The sequence below is a fragment of the Sciurus carolinensis genome, chromosome 10, assembly GCF_902686445.1.
Source record: "Sciurus carolinensis chromosome 10, mSciCar1.2, whole genome shotgun sequence".
NCBI classification, from domain to species: domain Eukaryota; kingdom Metazoa; phylum Chordata; class Mammalia; order Rodentia; family Sciuridae; genus Sciurus; species Sciurus carolinensis.
Window position 1 is genome coordinate 137,347,175 of NC_062222.1, and position 20,308 is coordinate 137,367,482.

At 56.4% G+C, this 20,308-nt stretch overlaps 1 protein-coding gene across 3 annotated transcripts in view; it reads right to left on the minus strand.

Annotated features, from left to right (window-relative positions):
- Nucleotides 1-20,308, minus strand: part of Afap1 (actin filament associated protein 1) — a 134,846-nt gene that overhangs the window by 27,381 nt on the left and 87,157 nt on the right. For all 3 annotated transcript variants that reach the window (XM_047566840.1, XM_047566841.1, XM_047566842.1), the window contains 4 exons: nucleotides 19,039-19,134; nucleotides 16,491-16,572; nucleotides 10,615-10,764; nucleotides 3,142-3,353 (listed from right to left, as the gene is read on the minus strand). In XM_047566840.1, coding sequence (XP_047422796.1) covers nucleotides 3,142-3,353; nucleotides 10,615-10,764; nucleotides 16,491-16,572; nucleotides 19,039-19,134 — 540 coding nt within the window. The remainder of the gene's footprint in view (nucleotides 1-3,141; nucleotides 3,354-10,614; nucleotides 10,765-16,490; nucleotides 16,573-19,038; nucleotides 19,135-20,308) is intronic.

The window sequence follows — 20,308 nt, forward strand, 5'->3', positions numbered from 1 at the left end:
ACGTAAAACACAGACACGTGTGAACATGCGTGTTTATGATCGGTGCACACACCTATTTCCTGGGTGTGTCTCCTGAAAGGCCCAGAAGCAGTAGCAGCCTGTGGCAGTGAGCCTGACCGGCTGCAGCCCCTGGCTTCCTCACATCCCCTCCACTCGGAGGCACTGAGGTCTCTGCAGAGATGTGGAGCCCATCCCCCGCAAGGAAAGCACCACACCCTGCATGACGCACAAAAAGCAGTCCCAGAATGGCAGGGACCACCGTCTCCACTGCAGGGACACAGCAAAGGACAAGAGAGCCAGCTTGCAGGGCATTTGACCAAAACAGATCCCGACAGTAAAGCATCCTAACTGCCGGTTAAAGTAAGTGTCTGTGGGCTGGGCAGAGCCTGGCATGCAGCGCTGGCCTGGCAGGCTCGGGGCCGGCTGGGTCCCCAGCTCCACACGCAAACCAGACACACAAATAAGCAAAGCAAGAACCTGTGAGTGGCCGCTGACACACAAACGGAGACCAGTGAGAGGACAAGGACTGAGTAGGGAGGAAGCGAAGACCTAGAAGGAAAGCTGGAGCTGGAAAGCCACCATCTGGCGACCGTCATCACAGTGAGTGTTTCAGGCAAGGCCTTAGTAGATTCTAAGGTTAGTGGGCGGAATCCTGAGTGGTAACAGCCTCGTCACACAGCTCAAAGGATCTTCCCCATGACGATTAGTAAAGATAAAGGAACTGCAGTATCTCACAACAGGACCCTATGCAGGGACCACAGGAACACCGCTGCTGAGACCACTGCCACCGTCCTGCTAGGTCGCACTCTGAAGTGTCGCCACCTCCGCAGGGCTCCTGCCAAGGAGGGCCCCCAATTCTAACCGAGGAAACAGCGGACAGGCCTCAAAGGAGGAGCCTACAGCCCAATAACTGTGTGCCCTTCAAAAGCACCATGTGGTGAGAGCAGAAGGAAGAGGCTAGAGTCTTGGCAGTGGAGTGCAAGTGGATTTCCTGCTGCTTATTCAAACATCGGAGCAGCTGGGAAGGACCCACTCAGATTGAGGAAGCAGATGAGATTCGCCCCGTGTGAGTGCTGATAGTTACACTGTCACTCCGGGACGGCAAGGCCCTCGTTTGGCAAATACACCCTGAAGTATTTACAGGAAATGGGAAGACTAGGGAGGATTCACCAGATCCCAAATGTGGGAAAAGGACTAGGGCTGAAAGGTGCCCGGGCACTCTGTACTATTCCTGCAGCGCTTCTGCAAATCTGAAATGATCTCAAACTAGCAGGAAGTGGCCCTGGAGGAGCTCAGTGCCCGGCCTCACAGGCTGGCCTGCAGCTGGCTACTGATGAAGGCAGGGCTGTCTGCTTCTCTTGCAGCGATGTGGAATTTTGGTCCTGTCACTTTAAGTCATTTTGCAGTCATGAAAACAGCTGCCTCATCAAGTGATACTGGAGAAACATCAAATTCTTGCCATCATGCTGGGGACTGAGTCCCCTTCCAGCTTCTCAAGGACCGAGCCTCCTCCAGGGCCTGTGTATCTGGAAGGTGCGACACCATGGCGTCTCTCAGCGGCCTGCAGAGGGGCTGCCCCCAACCTGCCTCTGCCCCACCCATCCAGGCTTCCCTCCACTGGACACGCAGCCCAGTTCTCACCCCCACTCAGATTGAGGAAGCAGATGCGATTCGCCCCGTGTGAGTGCTGATAGTTACACTGTCGCTCCGGGACGGCAAGGCCCTCGTTTGGCAAATACACCCTGAAGTATTTACAGGAAATGGGAAGACTAGGGAGGATTCACAAGATCCCAAATGTGGGAAAAGGACTAGGGGCCAATTCCTCGCCACCACCCTCAGGCGAACTGCCAGAGCTCCAGGGAGACCCGCACCATGGCACCAGGAGGAAGGTCCCCGGCTGGCTTCCGGCTTGTGCAACCAGGGGCCACACGGTGCTCAGGGAGGACACTAACTGCAGACCCCCTACCCTGGTCCACAAGCCCACTTGGTTATGCACAGGGTCTGAGACGCGCCAGGACTGGACCAGGCTCCGGAGGGTCCAAGCCCACCCTGTGCATGAGTGGCCACCAGGGGGCGCACACAGGCCTCCTGACCTGTCTTGACTCAAACTACTGGGCTACCTAACCTGTCTGTGGCAAGGAATGTGATTAATCTGTTTCTGACCTGTGCCAAAAAATAAGGTCGTTTCTGTGAAAACAGTCCCTGAACAAACTCCACGTGGAATTCGAGGTCTGGTAGAGTGCCTAACGAGCACCTCAACCCTGGCCCCAGCCCCGCTCGGCGACTAGCCATTTAGGACTCGGCACTCAACCTGGAGCACCCCCAGCCCCTCTCCAGGCCTGACACGGCCTCGCTTCTGACGAGATAAACACGCTCACACATTCTCTGGAAATCCCACCACCTCAAGGGTCTTGGCCACGTGGGCACCAGTGTGTCCCTTAAGTGGCACCCTCCCTAGCACAGGGCTCTCACTGTGATGAGGTCAAGGCGGGGGGACAAGGGGAACGAGGTCTGAATCAGTCAGGTAGAAAATAAGTTAATGTAACAAGAGGAAAATCAAAATTTTAAGAAATGAACATTTTGAGGATCTAGTTAGTAGGAATTACGCTTTTCTGCTTTTGGTGAATGAACAAATATCATTTGTTGGTGTATCAAACAAATAATAAAATGCATACAAAGTCCCTTTATAACTAAAGAGGGTCGCTGGCTCACAGCCTTGTCTCACATGGCCTCAAGTGGCCCCTAAATGCCTGTTTCCTGAGGACTTTTTAAAGGGCTAGTTAAAAGAAACACTAGCATTTCAAAGGCAGCCCATTGTCAGAAGAAAAAGGGAAATTTTTCAAGTTATTCCAGGGGCACTTAGAGAAGGCCACCCACCCCTTGGAACTCTGTGTGCGAGTTCTGTGCAAATATATACAAAGAGGAGTCAGTGAGGGGCTACCTGGCACGCAAGCCTGACGGGCACGATTCGGCAACTTGGCCCTGGGCTGCTGCCTTGTCGGGATCTCAGAAAGAGCAAGAGAGAGGAGCGCAGAGACCTAGAGAGTGCAGAGACGGAAGGGGAGTGGGCCAGAGGGGCAGGAGGAACCGGGAGGGGGGCTCCGGGAGGAAGACCCTGCGCGAGCACCCAGAGCACTGTACCTCCAACACAGCGACCTCCTGTCCATTGCGAAGCAGGCGGAAGGTCAGGGGGTGCCTGGAATCCAAGCCTGGGATCACCTCACAGCCACGGAGGGGGATGGACACGATGTGGGTCTTCAGGTCAGTCCTGTCCTTGTGGAAAATGAGCTTGTTGTCCTTCACTCTGCACCAGCGCTCCCGCCAGCGGCTATTGGAGAGCACGTTCAGGTAGCCTGCAATGAGACACGTCAGAGCTCAGCCCCAAGGAAGGACGGGCACTGGCCACAGCTTCAGTTCCCACCGAAGGGGACAGAGTCGGCGCGTGCGGTGAGTCCCTCACACAGTTTCAATGCGCACTGCGGAACAGGAAGGGCCGCTGCACACAGAGCACGCTTCAGCCAGGCTGGGGTCTTCTCCAAGACAGCAGGGCCAGGGCCAGCGCCACTCCTGTCACCTGTGCCAAATGGTTCCTGCTGCTTAATGTTTCTTTGGCAATCTGGAACTCACCTAGAGGATGTGACGGTCACTTAGCCAGTGGGCTTGGGATGGCTGGAAGGGAATGGGGACACAGAGCTGCCTTCAAATCACCACAGGGAGGTCATGCAAAAGGAAGTAGCTGCAGGTGCCATAAGCAGGGCAAAAGCCACAGGAAGGCAGCCTTCGAGCCAGGAAACAGCAGGCCCCCGAGGTGCCGCTCCCAGCGCACGGTGCTCCTCCCACGCCCCCCGCTGGCCGAGGGGCCAGAGCTGGAGGAGCCCGGAGGAGCCCGGAGCCGGGAGGCACATGCAGCGCTCCTGCTGGCACTGCCAGCACCACATTGCCACCATGATGACGTAGCCCCAGCTTTTAAAGAGACGCTCCTCAAAGGAGGGACATGAATGACCTTCAGCTGTTACAGGCACACAACGTATTTCTCTAGAAACAACAAAGCACGAGGAACAGATTCCACAGGGGCTGTGACCTCCAGCCCCCCACACTGGGAAACCGCTGCCCTTCCGAGGAGACTGAGATGGCTGTCACAGAGCGAGAAGACGCTGACGAGCAGGCTGGAAAGAAAACGTGGGCTCCTGACTCCCGGCTCTCTGCCTCCCACCTCTCTGCCTCCCACCACACGCACCCGCATGGAGACACTCAAGCGTGCTCACGCGTGCAGGCTGGTCGGAAGTGTTAAGAAAACAAGACTGATCCTTTCTGATCCTAGTCCTCCAAAGGCCTTTCCACGGGCTTGGGCGGGCGCGTTCTGCTTCTGTTCATTCTGAGTCTCACACACGTGATTAACAGTGAACGAGTCCAAACTAAATGGGTACGTTCAGGACCCAGAAGGAGGATTCGCATATGATTTATAAATAGTTGCAAAATATTTGCTCAATGAATTTTAACAGGAGCACATCTGAAAGTTCTAGTTTTCATCTGGCTGAAGTGGAGTCATTGGTACCAACTTGCATCAGAGAAGAGACAACACGCCTCCCAGGAATGACTCTTGCACGTGGAGTCGCAGAGTCCACAGAACGAAGGCAGGAGCCTGAGGGGCGTGTGCTGGGGGTGGACGCCCGTGTGGAGAAGCAGCTGAACTCCACGCAGGTCCCTGTGCGCACTCTACCCGTGGAGCTGAGGCCCAAGGGCCAGGAGCCCCTCAGGGCCACTCATGGTGCAGAGAGCCATCCCCGGGTGGTGGTGCCCATCCACGCCACGTCGGGGCCCTTCTGCAGTGGAGGGAGGAGCTGAGTTTCTGAACACAGACCTGGGCCGCGCGTGCAGCTCCGCTGTCAGACGCTGCTCGTCAGTGACACGCTGCTCGTCAGTGACACGCTGCTCGTCAGTGACACGCTGCCAAGACACCTGTTACGCCGGGTGAAAGGGAACGCTTGCTTAAGAACTCTGGCCGTGCCGGCGACAGCCATCAGGAGTACTTGCCGCCGCAGCTCTGGTCTGCATGGAAGGCCACAGGAGGCCCCCTCTGGACTTCTGTGCCAGCTCTGCGAGTCTCCTGAGCGTGCAGACAGGACAGCGCTTCTGAAGAGAACCACGTGGCAAGGACTCCTCTCCTCTCGGGGCGCCTGCGCTGCCTGAGCGTGGGGTTGACACGACAGAATGACCGTTAGAAATAAGCACTGAGCTCCGGGGTGGAGCTGCCAGAAACGGGTGTGCGCTTCAGGGAGGGGCTGAAGAGACAGGTGGTCCCCGCAGCCTGCAGGAGCCTCCGGGGACCACGTGACAGGACCTCAGCGTGACGCAGAAGATGGTGCAGAACCGTGATCGGGAAGCCAGGGGCCAGGGTTCCTCTGGGACTCAGGCGGTGAACGGCAGGCCTGGCCTTCCTGTGGCAGTGGCAGGCTGCTCTTGAACCCCGTGACCCTCCGATGTGGGGCTCAAGTGTGGTGCCCGCTGCCTCCTGTGCTTGATGCTGTGGGGTGAGCAGGGGCACTCAAAGGGAGAGGTGCTCGCCTGGGGCAACGTCTGCTTATGTTTTGAGAATTATTTTATTTTTAAAGGTCTTTGTTCTTTTGACTCATACACATGGAGTGTGCCTTATTCTAGTCCCAGTCTTGTGGACGCACGGGACATGGAGACTCACTACGGAATACTCATGTAAGTACAGAGTGAAGTTTAATCAGATTCATCCCACTGTTTTTCCTGCTCCCATCCCCTCCCCTCCCTTCCCTTCATTCCCTTTTGTCTAATCCTCTGAACTTCTATTCTCTCCCCCACCACTTGTAGTAGGTTAACATCCACATACCAGAGAGAACATTTGAACTTTGTTTTTTGGGATTGGCTTATTTCACTTAGCATGATATTCTCTAGCTCCATCCATTTACCTGCAAATGCCATCGTTTCATTCTTCTTTATAGCTGAGTAATATTCCATTGTGTATATACACCATATTTTCTTTATCCATTCATCTGTTAAAGGGCATGTAGGTTGGCTCCATAACTTAGCTATTGTGAATTCATGTGGTTGTGTCATTGTCGTATGCGGATTTTAAGTCCTTTGGGTATATGCCGAGAAATGGGATAATTGGGTCAAATGGTGGTTCCATTCCAAGTTTTCTGAGGAATCTCCATACTGCTTTGCAGAGTGGTTGCACCAATTTGTAGTCAGTCCCACCAGCAACGTCCGAGGGTACCCTTCCCTCCATCCTGGCCAACGTGTAATGTAATATTCCTTGTGTTCTTGGTAACTGTGGCAATGTTTTCTTCCTAGACAGAATCTGGCCCAGCCACCCGATACTATGTATTTCCCAACATTTCAGCCACAAAAGGAATGCTGTATTAGACACAGCCACATTTCACTTGGAGCATGACTTCACGGGAAAATACCAGAGTTTAACACCTTGGGTTTATTCACGGTTTCAAAAAGGGAAAAAGAAGGAACAGAAAAGCATCCTAGGAAACAGGCCACTTACACAATGTAGTGACTGGCCTCCCTGTGCAGCCCAGGGTTGATTCTCATTTTCTGGGTGGGGATATAGAGAAGAGGCCAGGCCTAGAAATGGCAGAAAGCCCATCTAGGGAGTCTGGAATCAGAGGGTGAATCCCCCGGGTCCCCAATATCCTTCCAAGCTAAAACCCCCAGCCTGGCTGACCAAATCAGGAAGAGCAGGACCCGGAATCACCTCCAGGAATCTTGAAGCTGGAGCAGACAGTCACCACCAGGGGGCGCCAACGTGCAGCCAGAACCTGGAGGTTGGACCTGACTCCAGGGGACTGCTGAGTGCTTCCAGGCAAAGCTTCCCTACGAAATTCGGGCTCGCGTCATTAGGGTCTCGTGCCACTGTACCTTAAAAACTGGGATTCAGTGTGAAGCTTTGAGATCCTTTCTCCAAACTCCAAAGAAAACTCTAAGTTCCATGGCGAGTGCATGAGATTTCATTACAACTTCAGAATTCACTTTTCAGGTGTGAAATTAAACAACAAAAGAAAAATCACCGAGTATGGCAGAGGCGGGCACACGGGAGCCCTCTCAGAGTCAGCTGTCCTGGGCACCAGGGTTGCTGAACTTGGAGGCTGCGGGAGGCAGGCAGGGGCCGCCTTTCACAGTGGGCCACGTTCCACGGTCACTCTGTCTAGGAAGGGAAGTGCCAGTGCCCGTCCCAGAGGGTGCTGTACTTTGGCCACGTGTGGTCAAACGTCAGGCGCCTGAGAGGCACTCTGTCCCAGTGCGTCTGCTTGCTGGGTGGCTGCGAATGGCTGTGTAGAGTCAGTTGAGAGGCCTGCACTGGGCGTCGAGAGGCAGTACGTGGAGGAGACAAAGGCAGGGACTGCCCACAGCGGGCACATGGAGGGTCGCTTCTCTCCAGCCTGTCCCCCGCCTGCCAGGGCTGAGGAGCAGGCATGCAGGCACCTGTAAGGGGCTCTCGGGTGGAGGGGCTGTGACACAAAGTGAGCAGTGCCCAGCTTTCCTGAATGGCTGCTCAAACGCCATCACAGGAAGTGCCATAAAGCCAGAGGACACTGCTGGTGGAAAGGCCTGGAAGTGCCTGGAGAGTCCTGCAGGTTCAGTGGACTGCCTGGACACCCTGAGCCCCGTGCGGGCACCCTGGGGCGCTCTGCTCCTCCACCGCGTCCTGTGGGCTCGACCCCTCATTTGCTGGGCTCCTGTCACCTTGCTTGGCTGTGGTTGTGCGCTGGGTACCCTGCTGTGAGCAGGCACAGGCATGGTGCTTGAGCCAGGCGGGGGATGGGGCTCCGTGCGTTCTGTCTTCAGCTTCCATGAAAACACAGAATGCACATGTGGCCCCTTTCACAGTTGAGGCAGCCGAGGCCCTGGGCCGAGGGGAGGGCATGTAGCGCTCTCCTCTGCAGGCTCTGGGTGCCAGACACGCAGGGGGCAGAGCAGGGCTGATCCTCAGTCCAGAAGTGCAGAGGCAGGAGGTGAGGCCAGGAGGGTCCCGAGGCCCCGCACGGGCAGCAAGCAGGCACTCCCGGTGTCCCAGGGCTGGAGCACGTGTCAGTGTAAGGTCCAGACATTCCACCTGGGGGTCTGATGGGCCGTAGGGTGCAAAGGCAGATGGGGACAGGGAAGGGAAAGAGGGGAAATGGAAGTGCCATCCGGACAAGGCCTGATTTAGACAGTGCCGGGAATCCCAGGACTTCCGAGCACAGGGAGGCAGAGGAAGGGGTCGCTCTGGTGGCCTGCACACGTCTCAGGTCATATTATCTGAATGGTGGTGTGCAGAGCTAACCAGGCCACTGCTAACCACATCACGAGTGGGCCTCATGGAGGGACAGGGATGTGGGACTGGGGCAGCCACAGGAGGCTACATGGGGTGACTCAGCCAGGCTGCAGTCCCCCTGTCCTTCCTAGGAGCACTGCAGAGCACCAGCCCTGCCTCCAAGACCCTGTGGTGCCTAAACCCTGGTGACCAGGCTGCGTCCACAGAGGGGGAGGGTTGGCTGGTCCCCCGTCCGTCAGCTGCTCTGCCCTTCCGTCTGGCTCTGCACTGGCCTCCCAAGAGCGGTGCAGCAGCTGCCAGAGGCTCTGCTTGGCAGGGCCGGTCCCTTGGGCCCAAACCCAGCTACTTTCCTCTGCCTGAAACCCCGCAGCTGTACCAAAATAGCTGAAAATGGTCATTGTTCCCTGCTCCTCACCCCAGCTAAGAACCAGGGGAGTTTGAAGGTCGTGCGGACAGAGAAGTGTCTTACAGAGGCAGGAGCTGCGCCAGGCAGGGTGGCGGGATCTGGTGCGCAGGCCGCACACTCCTGCTCAGTTGGGATCTGCTGCACCTCCAAGAAAGGGCCAGCACTAAGGCGTATGCTACGTCTAGTTGGCGCAGACAGGGCTGTTCGCCAGGAGTCCCGTGAGAGGCAAGCTCTTTTGGACAAGAAAGCTGAGGGATGGCATGAGTACAAGCACCAGCTGAATCGGGAAGCCAGTCCCTCAACCTCTGAGCTTGGTGTTCTCGTTTGCATAAGGAGAGTTAGGACTACAGACTGCATAGCTCTCACAGTAGTGGATGACTGGCTTCCAAGAAAGACTTAATATTTCCTCCACTGACCTAGAGCAGTTTAAAACAGAACTCATTTCAATCCCTAGCTCCTGCCCCACTGCAGGGCTGACAGAGGGGAGACTGCCTGGTGCTCCAGCCCGTGCTCCCCTCTGGGTACCAGCTGCACTCCGCCCATCACCTGCTTCTGTCCCCCAGCAGCACCTGACGAGGACAAGGCACTGTGTTCCTGGGCACTGGTCTCTGCACAGCATCATGGGTCTCCCCAGCCCACCTCCACAGGCAGTCGCTCCCCGGGACCCTCCGACAGTGCCTCCCACCCTGTGAGGCCAGAGGACCAAGATCTGTTGGTGAAAAGTTGATGTCTGGCACCATCCCAGAACCGTGGAGCAAGAGCCGAGGAAGCAAGACAGGCCGCTTCCTCTGAGACAGGCTGGGTCTGCGCTGCTCCGGCCCCTCGGCCGCCCAGCACTCTGCAGGGCGATGCGGGCTCCCACCACCCACTGGGGCTCATCCCGGGAAGACGTTGCTCTTTCTACTTTGAAAGCTGGCATGGCTGGGCGTGAGATCTGCTGGTACATTTACCTCTGTCCATGACCCAACTTGGGCACTTCTGAGCAGGATCCAAATGCTACCCCTTTTAGTATCCTCAGAAAACCCCAAGACCTTGGACATAACAGATGCTCAAGGAGGGGGCGAGAACGGAGGGCACGTGCCCAAGAACAGAACAGCATAAGCAACGGAACTAGGGACCCACACTGACAGGGAGCTGGTTCACCGCAGCAGGAGCAAGGAGCAGAGTCCAGCCACTCCCAGTGTTTAAAAAGGTAAAGGGTTGGGGTGCAGCTCAGTGCTAGAGCCCCTACCAGTGGGCACCAGGCCCCGGGCGCAGCCCCAGCACCTGCGCCACAACAAGGAAAGGCAAACGCTCCCCTCTCGGCATGGGAAGCTCTTCTCCTGGGAGAGCTATGTGACTCTTCTGGCGGGGCTGCACACAATCCCACCTCCTCCTCCCAGAGGCCTCCACTGGCTGCTGGCGGGCCCACCCAGCTAATGTCCTGGGAGTGCTTGCTGCCTCTGCCCTGGCCCTGCACTTCTGACCAAAGCTGGGCATGACACGCTCACCTCTGCAAGTCCCTGTCTTGTACCCTCCTCTGCTCCTAGACTGCAAGCCATGGGCAGCAGGGCCGTCTGGGCCACTGCTAAGCACACAAGCTCGACACCACCCGACAAGCAGCAGCTGCCCCAGAGACGCGGGCAGGTGGAACTGCGTGGGTGAGACCACCGACAGACGTGGCGCTGGGAGGAGCCTGGCTTTTACTACCCTGGCACAGGGAGAGGCTGGGCTGACGTCATCACTGCCCACTCTGCCCTCCAGCCCAACCTACAGTGGCATGCGGTGCTCCTGCTTGAGGCTGCTGGGCAGGGCCACAGGACAACTTCTCGGGCCAGAGAGGGCATCCCAACCCCCTGCGAAAACTTCCATTAACAGAAATAAAACTGCCTCCTGCAACTGAGCCGCCCCGCGGGGCCTGCTGTGCCGCGCTCACCGCAGGTAGGGACGTCCTCCTCGGCCGACGACGTCTGCTCGTCCGTGGACGGCTTCTTCTTGCCCAAACCAATGATCTTGGTAATTTTTTTCCCAGTGACTTTAGACACAGTTCCCTTGGCCTCGGATTTGGAACTTTTCTTCCTCTTCACTGTCAAGAAAGTATGTTTTAATTTATGATGTTAACTTTAAAAAGTAAAAAAGAAGCCGAGATCACCCACATTTCCTCTTCCCCGACTTCTGCTCATCAGCACCTTGAGCACCCGCTCTGTGTCCCTGGGGTTTAGATGCTGTGGTCAAAGCAGGACATGGAGCTACTCTCCAGAAGCCTGCAACCTGAGAGGGCTGAGGACACACAGAACACGTGTGTGCATACCACAAGGTGCATAGGTGCCAAGCAGTAGCAAGGGCCCTGTGGAGATCCCTCCAGGGTCATGTGGGAGAGTGGCTGGGCGGCAGAGAGCACCCCCCGGCAGACTTCAGGCCCAGTGCTTAGAACAAGGAAGGAATCCTGCTGACTTCAGAGGGAAGAACCACCCAGGCAAGAGGAGGATTGGCTGACTTGGGGTGTGGGCCCGGGGAAGCCAGAGGGTACACAGAGCAGAGGGAGCTGGTGCAGCTGCAGCTGGACAGGCGAGGGGCGGGTCTGCACAGCGCACAGGGAGCCTCCTGCCCACCTGCCCTGGTCCGCCCTGTCCAGAGCTCTAGACCAGCAGCCTGCCTTCCAGCTGAGATGGGCCATTTGGTCTGGTCAACACACAGATTCAGGGCAGAGGTCCTGGCTCAGTGGTAGAGCACTTGCCTAGCATGGGTTCAATTCTCGGCACCACATATAAATAAATAAAATAAAGATCCGTTGACAACTAAAAAAAAATTTTTTTTAAACATTTTAAGAAAATACACAGATTCACAAACATTTTGCATAAAAAGGATTTCTAGCTTCTCCTGAAAAATGAATCTCTGGCCAACCTGGACCTACAGGTGGGAAAGCTTCAGCAGAACCCACACAGATACGGGCAGCTCTCTCCACAGAGGGGGACTCGCCACCAGCTATGTCCTACATCTGCCCAGCTCAGCCTCTTATGCCCCAGGCCTCGTCCCTGGCCTCCAAAAGAACTGCAGGGACGGGGATCAGGCAGCAATCAGAACGGCCCTGTGTGGATGCACCAGGACTGAGAGACCACCCTCTGGGAAAAGCGGGCTGGCCCGTCAGTCACCTGTGGCACCGTGCGCCTGCCAGGCAAAGGGCCACTCCAGGGGCCTCCCTCAGCAGAGCCAGCCTCCTGGGAGTGCCTGCAGTCCAGTCCTCTGCAGCTTGGGCAGCCTGCCCTTCAGAATCTGGTGGAAGCCCAGGGTTCCTCCTGCCCTGGGAGGAATGAACACCACACAGGGAGAGGCGGGCGGTGGTCCGCAGGCTGACCCGGAGCAACCCTCAGCTCCCCTCCGCCCACACGGCTTCTGTTGCGGGGAGCCGCAGTCCTCTTTGCTGCTCCCTCTGCTGGGCACCGTGAGGTGGACAGTGTGGTGGGCATCACACAGGTTCCCATGGTGGCCTTGCCCTCTCCCACTCACACCTGCCCCTCAGGACTCAGAGCCGGGGACGGATCCTTGGTCCCTCTCCAGAATGAATGGCAAGCCACAGGCTGAGGAAGAGGCGCTGTGCCCCAGTAAAAGAGAGAAACTGGGGAACCAAGTCTGGCAGCCAAGTGTGCCCCAGTCACGGGGGGCTTGGACCCCCACGTGGCTGCATGAGGAGGGGGCCTCTAGGGAAGCAGTTATGAGAGACGGTCCTGATCCCAGGATGAGTTCCTGGAAGGACCACCTGAAGACATGAAGAGAAGGTGGATGCCTGTGACCCAGGGAGAGGCTGGGTCAGGTCCAGGTCAGCTGGGCCAAACCCAAAGGGAAGCACGGTGGGCGGCCGGCTGCCCTGTGTCTGCACAGACCCTGCCGGTCGTCCTGCACCACCTCCCACTCCAGTTGAGCTCCACGAAGACGCTGTGGCCCAGGACAGCAGGGCACTGAGAAGGCACCCACCCTCGCGGGGCTCGGGGGTGCAGAGCGTCTGCTGTTCGTCTCAGCAGCCCGGGGTTTCCGACATACCCTAATGAGACCGGTTGGCTTCTGCCAGGAAAGGGCTAGCTGGACTCTGGCTCAAAGATGTAAGAAAATATCTAATGTTTTTGGTTATTAAATACCCACCGCTTAACCCACTGCCTTTTCCAATGGCAGAAGTTGGGCCATTTTTAGAAGAAAAGCCAAAGTATGTAGGAACATGAGAAAGAACCATCAAGAACGTCTTGAGGCCACTTGGAGAACAAAAGGCAGAATTTAGCACAATTATGAGCCTCAGAAATAAAAGCTCAGAATTCCCAACTCACTGAAGCTGCGTGGTGGTGAAGCAAGGGTCCAGATGGTACGGGAGGGGGGCGAGTGTGACCCGGAGAGCGGCAGCATTTCAAGCCATGAGTAGCACAAAGTCGGGCACTTCCCTACCCCTACAGAGGTGGGGAGCTGCTTAGGTTGGTGGAGCAGGTGGGACTGTGCCTTGGGGCTCTGGCCCATCAAGTCTACCCAGGACTGGCTGCAGAGGCCTGAATCCCAAGGGTAGGCAGTGCTGGCTGGGACAACGCGTGCTTCCCCAGGGAATGGCACCAGCAGCTCCTTCTCCTTTGCTGACATCAGCGACCGTTCCAATAGGATGCTGATCGAGTCACCAAAGCCACACTGCATTGGTGTCTCACACGCCAGGACCACCATGAAGGAGGAGCTGGGGTGCGAGCCAGGCACCTGGTTTGACCCCTGAGTCTGGGCTGCTGCCACCTCTAGGGGAGATGCTCACACTTGGGCAAAGCTGTCCATGTGTGCTTAGCTGAAGGCTCCACGGCAGTGGAGAGGGAGGCTGGGGTGCACTGGAGCCATCCGACCCCAAGTGACTACTTCCTCAGCATCTGCTGCACGCACAGCACTGCTGGGCAGAAGGAAGCGTCCACAGCAGGTGGCTCTGGGTCCCAAGCACTAGGCTGTTCTGCAGGAAGGGACGGGGGAGCACCAGAAGCAGGTCCAGACAGAAGTGCCATTCGGAAGAGCCTGCTTGTACACAGTGTATTGGGAAAGAAAGAACAAACGAGAAAAAGGCCAGCCACCCAATGCCACGGAGCTCAACAGCAGGCAGGAGCCAGGCCCGGTGGTGTGCTGCGGTCCCAGCTGCTCAGGAAGCGGGGCCAGGAGGACGGCTGAGCGTGGGGTAGCATGGGGGACCAGCCTCAAAACAGAAAGAACAAACGACAGCTGAGCTGGGCACAGACTGCAAGTTATTTCACCTCAGGGGAAACTTAAAGGCGGCTCTCCAGGCTCTGAGCACGTGCAATGCGCCCCGGGAGGACACAGCTAGCGTGCTCACTGGGGTTTCTCGCAGGGGTCCTGGCGGGAAAGCCGCACGTGGAAAAGCAGACTGCGCAGCCCTTAGGAGAACCTTGTGATGCCAACACCCTGAAGGCCTGGGTGCCAGCTCTACGGCTGTGGGCTGGCCTCTTGCCCAGAGCGCACGCTTGCTCCTCGCCAGTTACATGGGCAGCTGGGCCGCGAGGTCACAGGCTCCAGGAGTGCAGTCACCTGGATTTACGGGGGAGGCTTCCTCCCCGCCAAGTCACAGCCCCCGCCCCCAGGTGCACTCGGAGGACATTAAAAGCCAGATTAGGAGAAAAGCTGTGCAAAAGGCGCAGCTGGTAAAGGGTTTGCATTCAGAGCATGCACAGGACCCTCAGGGCTCAGTGAGTGAACATGCCAACATGGGCAAAAGACCCAGGAGACGCCTCGCCAAAGCTACAGCGATGACGAGTGACACATTAAAACTGCTGGACACCTCCAGTCATTATGGAAACCACAATCATAAGCCACACACAGATGAAAGTGGCTGAATGAAGAGAAGGGAGCAGACAGAGCAGAAAGGACAACACCGAGGCTGGTGAGACTCCACGTGGCCTGACAATCCCACTCAGGGTTCCATACCCAAGGGGCGAGCAGACACATGGCCACGCAGAAACTGCCTGGAAAAGCCAGAGCACCTGAGAAACAGTCACCCAAACGCTCTGCAATTGGGGAACAGAAAAACCAAGTGTGGTATAGCCACACAATAGTAGCGGGCTGGCAAGAGAGCCATCTGCACTGTGCTCAGCAGGGATGCAGGCGCACAGAAGGGACCACCTGCAGGGCAGGAAGCAGCTGGGCAGGACCTGGCAGCACAGAGGAGCACGAGGGCACATCTGGGTAACAGGAGCATGCTGTCTTGATTGTGGTGATGGTCACATGCCTGTAAGATGTCTACCAAGGCAGAGCTGAGCGTGGAAGAGAGTGGCGGCCACACCCGCAGCCCTGGCCACAGCAGCACATTCATGACCGTCCAGGGGGGCCACCCAGAGCACTGGCAGGTGATCAAAGGCAAAACGTGGTGCTTTCCTACGATGGAAGAGTAATCAGTCTTGTGAAGGAAGGAAATTGAGAAGCAGATGGAACTTGACAGCATTATGTTAAAGCCAAACTGACCAATCTCAGAAAGCCCTGGGTCACGGTCATGTGTTTTCTCTCCTAGGTGGAAGCTGGACAGGAAAGAGGAAAAGAAAGGTGGGGGTCTCGTGAAAGTGGAAGGGGGGTCAGTAGAGGAGAGGAAGGACCAGAGGGAGGCAGGGGAACTCTGGGGAGTGATACTGGCCAAATCACATTGTTCTAAGGTGTATGTACGTGTCGGGGTGCTCAACACCTGGTCCCCCATGTGTGATAATAATGGGAAAAAGGAAGAAGATTCCAACAGAAGCCACACCCTGGGCTGACAGTGAAACAGTCAGTCACACAGGACACACCTGTTGTGACTCCATCTGCTCGTGGCCCCACAGCAGCCCAACTCGCAGGACAGAGCAGACTAGGGAGTAGGAGGGATCCCGTGTTTAATGGGCTCAGAGTCCAGTGTGGGAAGACAGATGGCTGCACAGCAATGAGAAGGTGCTTAATGCCATTAACTGTGACGCAGAAACTATTACAGTGGTTACTCTTATGGCGTAAATGCAGGTGAAATCAATTAATGAAATAATGGCATTTGCTGGTCAATGGATGGAAATGGAGGAAATCATGCTAAGTGAAATAAACCAGACTCAGAAAACCAAGGGTCAAATGTTTTCTCTCACCTGGGGAAGACAGAGCACAATAAGGGAAAGACGGCCAGCAGGGGGGGGACTGGCTGTCACAAAGATGAGGGAAGATCAGTGCATAGAGGCAGGAGAACGAGAGGGAAGGGGAGGAACGGGGAGTGACTCTAACGGAATCATGTGTCGTGTAAACATGAATGGACCGGGGAATCTCTCCTTCATTTATTTGTAGGACAAACCAATCAAAAATAAATAAAGGCGTGAAAGAAGATCAGTAGAGGGGGAAAAGACGTTTTCAGAAAATCTTTTTTAAAAAGACTTCAGATTCTGGTCTCCTCATTTTAAAGATTTCACACAGGGGAACTCGCTCTTGCTCTCATGGTGAAGCAAAGGCAGCGCTCAGGCAGTCACTCGAGGTCCCACTCACTCCCACGGTCTCGAGCAAGATGCCAGCCACTCCCTGGTGCGAACCCACCTCTGCGATAGATCAAGCAAGGAAGCAGGCTGGCATGAGTGTCAGTTTAAACACATGCGGGGCACAGGACCCAGCCCAGGCCTGGGCTGGTGGGAGGGAGGAGGTCCCTGGCCGAGGCTGACCACAGGGCTCAGGCCCCTATCGACGTGACCCATGGTGGGGGGGTGTCCTCAGCTGAAGACCCAGTGCACCACAGGGTCACTTGGCACACCCGCCACCGTTGCCTCTTCCAGTCTGCGCTCGGCCGTGAGAGGGGCTCACCTTGTTCTTTTCCGTTACACGTGGCGGATCCATTCTCTACAGCACCCTCCCCATCCGAGCTGGGTCTCTCTGAAGACAGTTTCTGTAAGGACACAAACAGTTAGGTTGCCCCTACAAGGCCACAGTCCTTGCATCTCGGAAGGAAGGCAGGTGTGGCTGGACCCTCACAGTGCAGAGAGCCGGAACCTCCTCCAGCACAGACCTGCTGGTCAGACAGCGGCAGAAGCCTCAAAACTCAAACCAACCAAGAAAACGACCCTGGGGTTCTAGTGTACTCATGTGTATGCACATGATGCCCATTTCATTCAGATCACTCTTCTTACAAACGACCATGAAAAATACAAGGATTACAAAAAACATATGCACTCACTAAGCCCTATCTTCTTTGCAGGAGCAAATAATCCCTCATCTATGTTGCTTCCTGACTTTTACCAGCAATCAGGGGAATGTCAAGTATCTGCATATGATGAATTTACTCAGAACACACACAGAAATACATCACGATCGAAATCTCCCAGGGCTGGGGTGTGGCTCAGCGGTCAAGCGCCTGCCTGGCAAGTGTGGGGGTCTGGGCTCCTGGCTTCACGTCAGTCCTGGTCACCCGATGGAACGAGCACGGTCAGGACCCTGTTAGCCCGAGGGAGACGCGGTGCTGCAGCTGGACCCTTCCATCCCCACCGGAGAACCTGTGCAGCCAGAGGCAGAACGGCTTCCAAAATGGGTGTCTCAGACCCTCCGCATCAACCCCCAAAGCCACAGAGATGGGCCGGCCAGACACCCCAAAGCAGCAGAAATGGTGGCATGCAGCAGGCACCGACCCTGCGCCCAGCCAGCACTCCCAGGAGCAGGGCTGGCACCAACCAGCTCTCACACCTGGCAGCCTCGGGCGCCCAGAAACCAAGCAAAGGAAGGAATCTGGCCAACTCTGGAGGGAGCGTGCGAAGAGATCGTGGAGGCAGCAGCAAAATCCACCCACCTTTTGGGCGAGCAATGGAATTAGCAAAATGAATCAAATGCTGAAGCCAAGTTCTCTCCTTTGAGCTAACAATTCAGCCCCCGGGAATCCGTTCAGGTAACAGGCAGAGAAGCAGCAAAGATTTATGCCAAAGACGTTACTACCATGCTATTTAAGCAGTCTAGAAAGAGAGTCTGGCTATGGCGAGAGGGGACAGCACAGCCACCTCAGTGATAGGAAGGTGGCACGGTGTCACAGTCAGCTGGTAACTGCAGAATGCTGCTGCTTGTCATGAATGTTCAAAACCCAGAAGACTGCTAATCAATTCAGGCAGGTGGGGAGAAGGCAGGTAAGAATCATGACCAAGTAAGATCACCCCAGCTGTAAGGGAGCACACGCAGGGAAGCAGGCCCCAAAGTGGAGAGCGTGGGCCGCTGCAGACCTCTGTCCTGCTGTTTGTGTAAGCAGGCGTGACTTCACAGTCAGAACAAAAACAACAGGCTGCTGTGCTAAAGCATGAGGTGGTTGATTCTGTTAGGCTGGGAGCCGTGTTCCTGGGTGTTCAGTGAACTCTGTACAAGCAGACAGTCCACGGGATGCAGTGGCCCTCACACAATCATGTGGAGGCCTGGACAGGACAAAAACACCAGCCCCCTGCCTGCCAGAGGGCCTGTGCAGCAGCGGCCTGGTGCCCGCCTTCATGTCACTCCCAGGCCTTGCTGCGGCCACGCTGCAGATCAGGGCTTGTGTCCTCCCTAGCTGTGGGCGCCGGTCCCTAACAGCAATCTCCCCACACACTTGCCGACACGGGTCCTGCTTCTCTGGAGAACCCTGACACAAGTACAGAGAAAGAAGGGTCTGTCTGTCCACCAGCGGGAGATTAGACAGGGAGGCTTGGGAAGTTCCCGGGGCACCAGCAGCAAGGGAAGACTTCACACTGGAAGCCAGGGGTCTCCCAGGGAACGGTATCAGTGACACACAGACCAAGGACACCAGAGCACAGCGTGCAGTGTCCCAGGGGTGGGCCCTGTGCCTCTGGCTGTGCTCCCTGACTGACGGGCCCCTGTACTCCTTCCAGCAAGGAACTGGCGGGAGCAGAGGGGCAGGGAGCATCACCCTGCCTGTGGCTGAGACCTCGGGAAGGCACGGTTATGAAATGCCTGCTGCTGCCACAAGCAGGCAACGGCTGTGTGGCTCTGAAAGACTTCCAACCTTCCCATCCAGCCTGGCACAGAAAGCAAGGCCCTGCCTGAGCGGAGCTCTGGAGCCTTGTCCAGAGCAGCCCTTGGAAGAGGACGGCAAGCAGCACGCATCTGTTTTCCAACCACAGCGCTGACATCTTCAGTGTCATTAAAACATGCAGGCAACTGGGATGCTCCCAGTACAATAAAATTCAAATGTCTGAGTGGAAGCTAGGCCAATCACCCTGACTGGATCATTGCACACAAGTGTTGAAAGGTCACACTGCATGCACGAATATATGCAATGAGTATGTTTCAACTGAAATTAAAAATACATTTTGAAAGAACCAAACACTTGGAGTGAGCCCCAGATCACTCACGAGTCCCTGTTCCTGGAGAGACGCACCCTTACCTTCTCCAGCTCTGCCTTGTGCACTGGGGCGCTGGGCAGGGGCACACACTCTGGATCGGCAGGGCCACTGCAACCACTGTAGGCTTCCCTGATCACCTGTAAGAAGGCAGAGGTATTTAGGAAGGAGGCCGAACCAGGGGCAGACAGACCGAAGCCAGGGTGTGGCAGCTGGTGGGCCCAAAGCAGCCAGCATTGAACAAACACAGGTCCCCACATGTTTGCTCCTCTGCTCAGCAGGGGTGGACACAGGCCCCAGGGAAGCAGCAGGACAGTGTGCTAGAGTGCCTGCTCTGGGCAGCCCGCTCCACACTGTTAGGCTTGGGCTAAGCCAGGTCACCAAGGAGATGAAGATGGAGTAAGACAGCACGGAGAACCGCAGGGAATACCCGATGCAGCTTCCACGGCGGGGGCAACCACCTCCGATCAGGCGGCCTCCAGTGAAACTGGCGAAGGAAGCTGAACAGCAGCAGAACAGCCAGCAGGAGAGGGCAGCCTCAAAGGAGCAGAGAGAGGACTCCAGGGCGAGGTGAGAGCTGGCAAAGAGCCAGAGCCCGAGGACCCCGTGGGCAGGTGCCCTGGGGCGGAAGCAGAGAGGGTGGAGGCAAGGCCAGAGGAGGCCGGGGAACATGGGGCAGGCTCCGAAGCACTCCGTTTCCTCCTGAAGCCTGCAGCCACCTGAACAGAGGCAGCAAGACGCAGAGGGGCTCTCCCGGGGGTCTGAGAACACTCCTGCTGGCCAGGACTGCTTCCTCAGAGACCTTCAGGTACCAGCTGTGCAGCTGTGCTGGGGAGGCTGTTGGCTCCCCTGGGCCCCAGCTTCATCACAAGCAAAGTGGGACAGTTTGGACGCGAGGTGCCCTCAGAAGCTCGTGTGTTGATGTAGGATGCTCAGAAGAGAGCTGCTTAGATTATGAGCACTGTGACCTCGTCACAGTGAGGTGGACTGTGTCATTTGGTGGTAACTGGAGGAGGCAGGTCACGGGGGCCTGTCCTTGGGGACGACACCTTGTCCTTCTTCTCTCTCTCCTTCCTGGCTGCCACGAGCTGAGCAACCTTCCTCCGCCGTGAGGTTCTGTCTCTCCCAAGCTGACCACAGACTGCACATCTGAAGCTGTAAGCCAAGTAAACTCTTCCTCTTTAAGCTGTGCTTGTCAGCTATTTTGGTCTCAGTGATGAAAAACTGACTCAACACACAAAGGAAGGAGTCAAGGGAGCAGCTGTGACCATGGGCACTTTGCTATGGTGAGTACCTTTACCACTTTGGGGAAGA